Below are 11,967 nucleotides of genomic sequence, written 5' to 3' on the forward strand. Positions count from 1 at the left end.
TTATAATTATAGGTATTGTAAGAATGTTGATCTGATTAATGTTTCATATCCAAAAGAAAATCAAAATGAAGAAAATAAAACAAATAAGGAGCTTGTCCCTCCAAGTCACACTTAGAATGTTCACCCATATTTGAGTAAATATTCATATATTAATAATGAACCTGAATGCCATGACTAACTAGTAATAGTACCATTATGCAGATTGGACATGATGGTAACCTATGCAGTCACATCTCTGAAAGGCAGAGATGTCACAAATGACACTCATGTAGGCATTTAGCTCTTCGGCCTTACAAATGCTGAAGTCTAAGCTGATAAATGATTTTGGCTGAATACCAAGGCTGAAGCTGACCTTCAGAGCATTACTATTTAAAAATATTCTGCAAGATACTCAAAGTCGACAAACAATTGTCTACACATTAAAAAAATATCCTTAGGAGTTACGTCTCTAAACAATGTGAAACACATTTTGACTGTGAAGATGGTTCTGTGCCCATGTTCTGTATGACAGAAAAGGGGAGAAGAGTGATCTCAGGATAATATTCTGTGTAAAGGCAGACAATTGGCATTAACTCATGAACTGAGAAGAAAGAAAAGAGGCCTCAGTTGCAGTTCTTGACTGGGCTGGGCACTACTGACAGAGACATCTTTCAAGGTGGCTGATGTAATGTCTTCAGAGAATCTTTTATTGTGTTGGAGGAATTGGGTACTGCTAGTAAGAACCATTTTCGCTAGGTTAATATTAGGATTCAGGTCTGAAGCTTCTTGTCAAGAAAGTATTGGTCACTAGAAGAAGTTATCACTGGGGATTGGATAAACAGAAGTGCCTGTTAGTGTAGAAATGGTTTTGGCAGCAAGCATTCTGAATAATTAAAGCATTGCATCAGCATTCCGAATAATTAAAGCATTTCATCAGGAAAGACCAAGAGACCATGGTGGAAGGAGACATTGACCACAGTTCTCCATATACCTCAGAGAATACACTTTTTCTTTTCATGCTTCATGACTCAAAGGCAGGAACTGGAATCCCAAGGTGTCTCAGTAAGTAAGCCTGATCTAAAGAATGCATGATTGTCATTGCTTCAATATAGCTCATGACCCTAAGGAATTATGTCTTAAACACTTGGCATATGTGTATAAAATTCTATACATCGCTCATAAATCATAAAGGGTATTTTTAATTAAAGATTTTATTTTTTTACTTTTTTAGAGCAGTTTCAGGTTTACAGCAAAATTGAAAGAGATTTCCCATATACTCCCTACCTCAGCACATTCATAGCCTCCATTATTATCATTCCCTAGCAGAGTGGTGCATTGGTTACTATTGATAAACCTGCATTGACACATTGTAATCACCCAAAGTCCATAGTTTACCTTAAGGTTCTCTCTTGGTGTTATTCATTCTGTGGATTTGCACTAATGTATAATGACATGTACCCATCATTGTAGTATCATAAAGAGTGTTTTCACCGCCCTAAAAATCTTCTGTGCTTCACCTATTCATCCTCCTCATCACATCTTCATAGTGGCTTTTTAAATTATGAAATAGGATCAAGGTGATTCTATCTTTAATTAGGCCATCTCTTTGAGTTCTTCACTTTTCAGGAATTTCTTATAGGCTCAAGTACCTGCAGACAGTCTGCCATTAGAAGGTAATGGAAGTTCATCTATTTATAGAACTCTTTAACAATCAATAAGAGAGTAAAGATGAAACATCTCATTATCATTTTCCAAACAGAAAATCTTGTTCTACTTGGCTAGGCTTTTGAGACCAGGCTATATTCTAGGGAACACATAACTTTATGATATCATGCAATACTCTAAGATCCTTCATTACTATGCCACTATTAACCTTTGTAAGTCTTCTTTAATTAAATAGGTATGTAGGAATAGATGGAAATATTTTATAAATATGATTCTCATTAGTAGAAGCAAACACCTCAAATCCAACTTTCTAAGTAATATATTTAATAATATTTAATAAATAAGGGGTAGTCTTTCAGCATCAAATAAATTCTCTTCCCTTCACAGGACACTAATCTATTTTAATATTCAAAGATTTTATCCCAAATATGACACAAAGTAGCTAAGAATTGACATGTTTAAATTTACATTAAAACATATAGACTACTTGTGATAAATCCCTAGTTCCAGGGTGAGTGATTCTGTAGCCCATACCATGGAACCTCTGGTTTCCACCCACCACATTTCCTTCCTGAGCAAATAAATTGAATTTGCAAATAAATTACAAGAGCTAGAAAAGTTTGTCTCCTAATGCACAGAGGGGAAATTTAGGGAGCTAGGTGACAACAGAGTAGTTTCTTGCTATCAACTTCCTTTTTTACCCAAGACACTGTTTTTTTCTTCTTCCTGTTGTCTATTATTTGTGTTTTCCTCTTTTTCCCTGGTATCTTTGGTCAGTATGACATGCCTAATATCCCCAAACCGTTGTTTGTATTTTGTTACTGAGTTTTAGGAGGGTTAACTTTCTCTTCTGTGGGCTAAATGGACAAACTAGAAATTAAACTTATTATAGCATCTAGGATGTTTCTGATTGCAAAGCAGAAGAAGCTTGAGGGATTTCTACTCTCTAGGATGCTAATATTTTACATCATTAGACTTAAAACATTCCCTCAGGAACTCATAACAGGATTTTTTCCCAGGTATACTGTGGGATGACTGCTTTCAAAAAGGGATGGAAGGACTTGACACTAATTCAAAGCGTTCTAACAGGTAAGTGACAGATTGCTTAAATCTTTCTCGTCAGAGAGACATCATTACAGAATAATTGAACATAATTTTAAAATATATTTCTACGTGTCTTCTGACTATATTACTCCTACATCCTCCGACAAAAAGAATGGAAAAATAGATTTTTAAAAGTTTACTGTTAATATAGTAAATAAGTGGAATGAAATATAAACTTTAGAATGAAACGATCTTTTGAACCCAAGAAATATTTTATGACCACTAGGTATGTGGAAAGCCATCATTACTCTGTGTAGATACAAGGATGCATTCCATGTCCTAAGGTTTATTACAGTTTCTTGAGATGGCAGAGTGTAGAAAATTTCACAAATGCTTTTCCTGTAAGTTAGCTGAACAAGATAGATCCTCCCTATGGATATTAAAAGTTAGAAGAGATTATAACTGATTAGAAATTAGAGAAAAGATTAATAGTGGTAGTGACCTTGACATAGCTTCTGGAGAATGACAGCTTTTCTATTACCAAGGGACAACTTTAAATAGAATTTTGTATATATCACAGTACAGAATTATTACTCTTCGCACGTTTCTAAAATTATAGCATAAGAATATAATTTTCAGTTTACATGCATCTCAGATTTAGTTTGAAAAGCTGAATAACTATTCCTCATGGAAAGTTCAGAGGAAATATGACAATGTAGAGGCTAAAATCTATGTAATGAAGGTGAAAGATAAATCATGCCATGTATGTGGGAGGGTAGTTTTTAAAATCATTCTTTAATTTGGGCTTTTGAGGAATAAAGAGTCTTGGGATAACTTGTTAACCTTTCCACAGAGAATGGTAAATTTTGCATAGAAACAAATGTGTGTAGGTATTCTCCCAAAGATAGAAGTCTGGTATAACCGAATCAAGGAAGATTGGGTAGTTTGAGAGACAATCCTTAAGGAAAGCAATGATTCTCATGGTGGCCTCTGCAATAAAACAGGTTTTTTTTAGGATAGAATGAACCACCTAACATTCTATTGCACCCTCATCTATTTTCCACCTTTTTCTATCTGTTTTTCTTTCAGCTCTCCTCTGTTACCTCCCCACCAAACACATTGCCTGTTTATTATTGTTTTGACTAATTTAGCCATTCTAAAGTTGGCTGAACTTTTTTAAGTAAGTACAGTAGTTATTATAAGATGTGCTATTTTATTAGTGTTGTTTCGTCTCCAGGTCAGTCTTACCCATTTTTGTCTCAGATTCCTTTGAGAACCTGATGAAAGGTGTTAGACCTCTGGAAAAAAAAATGGACCTACAGTTGTCCACAAAGACATTCACAAAAACATACGTCAATATCAGGAAGAGATGAAAAATGTTAAGGTTCTCTTTGCATTATTTAAGGGCCAAAGATTCATGTAAAAAAATGTCAGATGCCTAAGTTGAACATTTTTATGGGTGTCAGAGTCCCTAAATCTTGCATGGCCTTGTGGTGCTGTTCAGACTACAACATCTGGTCCAGGTTGTGGAGCTGATTTACTAAGGTATTTAAAATTGATCTGAGGTTTTTATCTTTTTTTTTCTGAGTTTATAAATTGGGAGCATTTTTCTCTGTCTATCCTACATGATAGATAGAAGGCCACAGTAGATTAATAGCGCGTATGCGTTTGGTAATCAGAATAGTACTAAAACAATCAGGTAATTATTATTTGTTAAGAGGTAATTGAAAAATTCAATTTAAAAACAAATACCGAGCTCCTACACTGTACAAGGCATTGGGTTTTGAGCTATGGAGAATAAAATCCTGAGAATATGTAATCTTCAGTGATTCTTATTACAATAAGGAAGCTAAAGGAAGAGCATACATGATTGAATTTAAGTAATAGTATGCTATGTAATAAGAAAAGCTATAAAAGAAGCCATTAGAGAAAAGGAGAGAGAATTTCATTTATCACAATCGAATCATTGAAGGCCACCAAAGACGCTTCTTAAAAGTTGGATCTTAAAATTTCAAACCAGTTGAAGTAGTTAGAATTGAAATGACAGTTCAGGAAAGAAGGGGACTATTGATTAAACTATTAAGTACTTGATGTGAACTCACAATTATTAACAAGTTGAAGAAAATATATGCATTATGATTCTTATTTTATCTTAAAAATGTATGTCCAAATGTCTAAATAAACTTCTTCTAGAATTGAGCATTCTAATGGGATTGATGATATACAAATCAAAAGCCACTCACTTAAAAGAAAGGCCACAATCATGGGCCTTATTTTCAACTACAAATATTTCATGATGGTCACTCTTTCAAATGAATAAGGAAAGAATGAGGTTATTGTATGGATTAAGATACCAAGTCTCAGTTTCCTCATAGTTTAAGATGCTTGGCAAAGAATACACAGTCCAAATAGAATTTTTAAAAAATTTGGAATCCTAAATTAAATTACTTCATCAGACACTTTCCCAAGAGTACTCTTTGATTTGGAGGGAGATAAGATATATTTCAAGTTTGCTAGGAGAAGAAAACTTACCAAGGGAGACGAAAAAATATATATAAGGGAAATTTTATATCTGTTTAATCTATCTTAGTCTGTGCTTTGGCCACTTACAACTTTCAAGACAGTATATTGAAGGCAGGGATGGGATCGAGGAAGAACACAATGGGATAACTAAGTCTTCCGAGTTATATTTAAACACATTACGTTTCAGTTTGTATTTTAACTTGCATACAGTATCCTTTTGAACATCATCTTGACGAGAAAGATCTAGAGAAAATGTTCTGTTCTAAGAAGTGAAACCAGTGATAACAGCCCTTTCCAAATGCAAAACAAAAAAAGAAATCTTCACTGAAGGAAGTGAAATTTCAACGTTGAACAATTATTGACTTTGCCAGGACAGAAAACAAATGGAACAAAGTCAGTTACTGACTATGTACTATTCCTCTTGTCTGAAATTCAGTCAGCCTCCCTCTTGTGAGTCTCCGCTTTATTACAAGAACATGGGGTTTTCAAGTACCTGGATAATACAAACTCAACTGGAGATTACAACCATGATCTGATCTTACACGAACTGCATGGTGACATCTCCCCAAATGATCTCAGATCTAAAATGCTTAAGCTAAACACTTGAATTGTGAAAACGTGAACTCTTGAGTAATAATACCCACCCCTTTCATTTATATGTAACCTCAGGGACTTTGGGTCCACTAAGGGGTACTTTTCAGAAGTGGGAAAAAGGAAAATAGAAATGGGGCTATTTGTGATACTACCAACTATCAAAGATCATTCACTTCTCTACCTTAGTGTTAGTGTATGTCAAATACTACATATGATAAGTGTGCTTCAAGGTAACGGTACATTATTTAGAGGCTATAAGTGTTTCCTATTTCTTTTTTCAAACTATAGTATCTGGGAGTGAGTGTATGGTGCACTGGAGCATATTATATATTTATAAAAGTATAAGTTTATAAATATATATAACAAATACATATATAAAGAAGACGTTCTTTATTGGGTGGAAGTAAGGTGTGATTTTTGCATTCACATCAGGAAATTTCAAAAACAGTCAAATATATCTAAAATACCAAATGATACCCCAACCAAACACGGGCCCCAAGATTCATTGCATGTGGAAAAATAAGTTAATAATAAAAGGGAGACGTACATTTAAAATTTATAGTGAGTTATGAAGATTAATAAGAACCATGTAAAAGCCACAAAGGGCTATATTTTAATAGTTCTGTCAGAAAGTATAAGATTCATAAGCTTATTTGAGACACATCATGACTCTATGAAGCGGTCATTACAAATTGTGGAACAAAGTGTTGACATGACTTATTAAGAAACCACATCTAAAATGCCCATGATGAAGAATATTTATTTTTATTAAAATATTTCATAGCACCACATTTCACAGCATTAATTAATACTTTTATTTTTTTGCAGAGAAACCATTTCACAATCACCCCTACACCTCATTCTTGAATTATGCAGCTGTGTAATAATGTGACCGAGTTCATTATGCTTGGTTTGGCACAGGATCCTGTTAGGAAGAAACTAGTGTTTGTCACTTTCTTGCTTTTCTATTTGGGGACACTTCTGGGTAACTTTCTGATTATTACTACCATCAAGACCAGCCGGGCACTTGGAACTCCAATGTACTTCTTCCTTTTCCACTTATCCTTATCTGATACCTGCTATTCTACTTCCGTAGCCCCTAGAATGATTGTGGATGCCCTTTTGAAGAAGACCACTATCTCTTTCAGTGAGTGCATAATCCAAGTCTTTTCATTTCATTTCTTTGGCTGCCTGGAGATCTTCATCCTAATCCTCATGGCCCTTGACCGCTATGTGGCTATCTGTAAGCCCCTGCACTACATGACCATCATGAGCCGACAGGTTTGTGGTGCACTGGTGTTTGTGGCCTGGGTGGGATCCTGTGTGCATTCTTTAGCTCAGGTTTTTCTGGCCTTGAGTTTACCTTTCTGTGGTCCCAATGTGATTGATCACTATTTCTGTGACTTGCAGCCTTTGTTGAAACTTGCCTGTACGGACACCTACATGGTCAATCTACTCTTGGTGTCCAACAGTGGGGCCATCTGTACAGTGAGTTTTGTCGTGCTGATGTTCTCCTATGTTATCATCTTGCATTCTCTGAGAAACCACAGTGCTGAAGGGAGGAGAAAAGCCCTCTCCACCTGCGTTTCCCACATCATCGTGGTCATCTTGTTCTTTGGTCCTTGCATATTTATATACACACGCCCTGCAACCACTTTTTCCATAGATAAAATGATAGCTGTGTTTTATACACTTGGAACTCCTTTGCTCAACCCTCTGATTTATACACTGAGGAATACAGAAGTAAAAAATGCCATGAGGATGTTATGGAGCAAGAAGTTAATCTCAGATGACAAAAGATGAATGCATGTTTCAAATTTTTCTTCATTGTTTGTATTCATCTCACAGTCCATAGAGTGTATTATCTTCTTATTGTGGAGTTAATATAATCCTAACCTGTGGCATAAGAATTAGTTCCTTCTGGAAAATAGGGAATGTGAACTCATACACTGGTTAGTGTTCAGTCAATCTTATGTAGAAGAAGATACAGTACTAGGTACAAACAGCCATGTAAGACATGCTGCGTTGGATGTTCCACACGGTGTTCCTGCCCCTCTTGCCTGCTTAGTATCACTTCTGGTTTTGATCTAATGTTTTCCCTTCCCTTCTTTGTGTTGACTTCTGGTATCTCTATTTATAGTTACACATCTATATGTTTATGTTCACCACCTGGCAGGTTTTCTGTCTCGATGGTGCTTTTATTAGATACTGGTCTCATAATATCTGTTCATGAAACTTCAGTTTGGTTGTTTTCCCTGACTCAGGAGAAAGCACCAGATTCATATAACTGTATAATTTTCATTTTTAAGGGACAAGATATATAATCTAGGTAATCTCCCTTCTATATCTTGGGGTTATACTTCAAATTCTTATCATATGTCTACCTTGATCCTTCTAGAGCAGTGACAGAACACAGGGAGAACATTCACCCTTCTGAAGTAGTCATTTTATCTTAGGAAGGTTCTCACTGTTAAGGTGGTACTCATATTATTCTTTTTGTATACATTACTTTTTGCTCCTAAAATGATCCCTTTTAACTTCGGGGAAGTATTAAGTTTTCCTTTGAATCATACCAACTATAATAATTTGTTTATAATATTGGATTATTTTGATTGTATCACAGATTGCCAAAATTAAGTTAGATATATTTATGTGGGTTAAAAGTTAAGAGTACATGCAGTTGATGATAGAGAGTTTGAAAATAATAACTGATTAAACAAAGACTGTTATAATCCAGAGGAGAATTTTTAGGCTTTAAAATAGAAATAACTACATCACAGATATGAATTATTTTAGTGAGTTTTAATATAACCCAGAAAATAGAGTAATTTAAGAAAGACTGAGATATTTGAATGCAAATTGTATTTATGCAATGGAGATAAATATCACCTTTCATCACCATCCATCAACACCATGGTCTATAATTACGTGTTCACTAGGAATCTTTCTGGTTTCAGTTTGTTATTTTGCTTGTATTTTTAACCATAAAGCAATTCAATATGATAATTTTTGTTTATTTGGAACTTCTATTTCTAAATTACTAAATTATATTAAAATTACTAAATTTGTATTAATTTCATTGTACCAACAACTTTAAAATTGCTTTAGCTTGAGAAAAAGCTCATTTGATTCTCCATGTAAGAGTGGAAACCTGCAAATTCCGCCATGAACTCTAGTGACATATGTACATTGCTTCTTTTCAGATTCTGTGATTTTCATGGCTAATCCCTCTCAAGAAGTTTATCACTGATCACAACTGCTACACTTTGTTTCTGTTCTTGTAAGGTTTGCACCTTAGCAGATTCCAGTTGGCAGAGTTTTAATTGAAGTTGTCTTCTATTTTAAGATAAGGGGAATATGAAAAGAGGTGTACATTAGATATAACTTAGGTACCGCCCCAGTTACACTCTATGTAATATGTCTTCCAGGCATTGTTTTAACATAGAGCTTCCATGTCACTTGTCACCACATATCCTGCAGAGATTATGCTTTAATTTTAGTCTAGGGTTTTATAATAAAGGTAATAGAACTGCAAAGATGACTGAATGTGCAACCTCACCAGGATGTTTTTGTTGAAGTGTGTGTATATGTATACACAGTGGAATATTACTGTGCGATATACAGATGAAATAATGCCATTTAATTTACACAAGATGGATGGAACTTGAGGGTATTATGCTAAGCAAAATAAGTCAGAGAAAGATACATACTGTATGATTTCATTCACATGTGTAAGATAAACAAATATACACACAGATAAGGAGAACAGACTGGTAGTTACTAGAAGAGAAGGGAGTTAGGGGAGGCAAAAGAGAGTAAAAGGGCACGTATGTATGGTGACTGTTGGAAACTAGCCTTTTTATGGTGAACATAATGCAGTCTATAGAGAAGTCAAAAATTGATGATGTATACCTGAAATTTTCATAATGTTAAAAGCTGACGTAACCTCACTAAGACAATTTTAGGAAACGAAACAGAACAAAATAGGTCTTTACAGAGGTAATCAAGTTAAAATGATGTCTTTATGGGGAGCCCATGTTATCCAACATGGTTGGTGTCCTTGTAAAAATGGAAAATTGGACACATACAGACACAGGGAGAATGCCAGATGAAGATGAGGGCAGAGATTGGTGTGATACATCTACATACCAAAGAATGTCAAAAATTGTCAGTAAATTACCAAAAGCTAGGAACAGATTATCCTCATAGCTCTCAGAAGTAATTAACCTTTCCAACTCCTTGATCTCAAAATTTCAGCCTCCAGAACTGTAAGACAATACATTTCTGCTGTTTAAGCCACCCAGTTTGCTGTACTTTGTTATAGCAGTGCTAGGAAGCTAGTACTGATATTCTGATTAAAACAACTAGATCTGACTCTTTAAGGCATATACAGAATGGTAGCTGTATTGGTTTTCTATTGCTGCTGTAAAAAATTAGCATCAACCTGGTGACTTAACACAACACAGATTTATTATCTTATAGATCTGTAGGTCAGAAGCCCAGCATGGTTCCCACAGGGCTAAAATCCAGATGTCAGCAGGGTTTTGTTCCTTTCTGGGACAAAAGGGGAGACACCACTTCCTTGGTTTGCCTTCTTCTAGAGGCTGCACACATTCCTTGGCTTTCGGCCTCTCAACTCCATCTTCAGTGTAATAAACGTTGCATCTATTTGACTATTCTTTCATTGTCACATCTCCCTCTGACTCTCTTTTCTGCCCTCCTCTTCTGCTTTTAAGAACTCTTATGGTTCACTGGGCCCACCTGGATATTCCAGGATAATCTCCCTGTTTCAAGGTCAGTTTATTAAGAACATTAATTCAATCTGTAATCTTAATGCCATTTGCCATGTAAACATATTTTCATAGGTTCATATTTTCATAGGTTCCAAGGATTAGAATGTAGACATCTTTAGGGACTATTATTTGGCCTACCACAATAAAACTCAGTAAATCTAAGGCCAGAGAACCCAGAAGCTTACTGTTTTATGGGAGGGTCCAGAAGACACTCGCTTCACCAACACAATAAGCTTGTACTGGTAAGGGAAGTACAAATGTACTTGAGAAGCTTCATGGTTTTAATAGATGAAGATGCTTCCCTAGAACTTTGCTGTTTGGTATTTTTGGAAATGGTGGGATTCTAGAACAGCATTAAGTAGCAGTTAATAACTTCGATATTACAGTTAATAACTATAAAGTGGATGCAATTATCATAATGATGGCAAAACACGAGAGCAATAAGGTGCCTTTTCTTGTAGGGCTCTGTGACAATGACAAATACATCATGGTGTTGTCAGGGGCTATTCCTTAGTCCTAGTGCCCAAGAATCCTCTTACTACCTCCCATATCAAGTGCTCTTCTTTATCTCATCCATTATGTTCATGTTAGATCTTCATCTTCCATTAAGCCCTCCATCTCCCTTTCCCATTCCCTCAGTCCATTTAGACTCAAGGAAAAGAAAATTTGACTATAAACAGGCATAATCATATTCATACTTAGGCAGATATCGTTGAAGTCTTTTTGTTTTCTTTTTCTTTTGCATGAGCTGAAAGGGGAAAAAATAAGTTCAAGTTAACAATGATAGAAAAGAGAAGAAGAGAAATGGACATAAAACAAGTTTATTTTCTTATGTGACCTTCCCACATCAGTGTGGTATTCTAGAATTCTAATAGTCTCTGATCTACTCTTTTTATATCTTCATTTCTTTCATTTACTTGCCATTCTGACAATTTATTGTCAGATAATATTTTAACTTACTGATAAATATAAATTTTTTTGGTTAAATCGCTTGACTTACTGTTTTAATTGTTTTTATACCCTTGGAACCATCCAACTGTGTCTTTTATGTATATAAGAAGTGTATCTAAGATCTGTTCTTGACATGTTATCATATTTTTACCAGCACATCATGTTTGATATACTTGAATTATTTGTGCGTGTGTGTGTGTGTACCTAGACTACAAAGGAAAAACAAATCTGTCTTCTTCTAGAAGCCCTCAGCTGTTTTAAAGAAAAATTTAACAGAATTTCTATCACTTTTAATGCACTATTCTTTGCTATGTTTAGGTATATTGATAATAAATCTAGAAGCTAAATTAAAACTAAACTAAACTTAGGTAATAAACTAAACTTCTAGATAATAAATCTAGAAGCTAAGTAGGTATTT

At 34.9% G+C, this 11,967-nt stretch overlaps 1 protein-coding gene across 1 annotated transcript; it reads left to right on the forward strand.

Moving 5' to 3' along the window:
• Positions 1–6,675: 6,675 nt before the first annotated feature.
• LOC138916791 (olfactory receptor 4C16-like) lies at positions 6,676–7,907 on the forward strand. The gene has a single exon (XM_070230403.1). It carries the CDS (start codon positions 6,676–6,678, stop codon positions 7,606–7,608), a length of 933 nt encoding a protein of 310 aa, XP_070086504.1. The 3' UTR covers positions 7,609–7,907.
• Positions 7,908–11,967: the final 4,060 nt, after the last annotated feature.

The sequence above is a fragment of the Equus caballus genome, chromosome 12 (assembly GCF_041296265.1).
Source record: "Equus caballus isolate H_3958 breed thoroughbred chromosome 12, TB-T2T, whole genome shotgun sequence".
Lineage (NCBI taxonomy): Eukaryota > Metazoa > Chordata > Mammalia > Perissodactyla > Equidae > Equus > Equus caballus.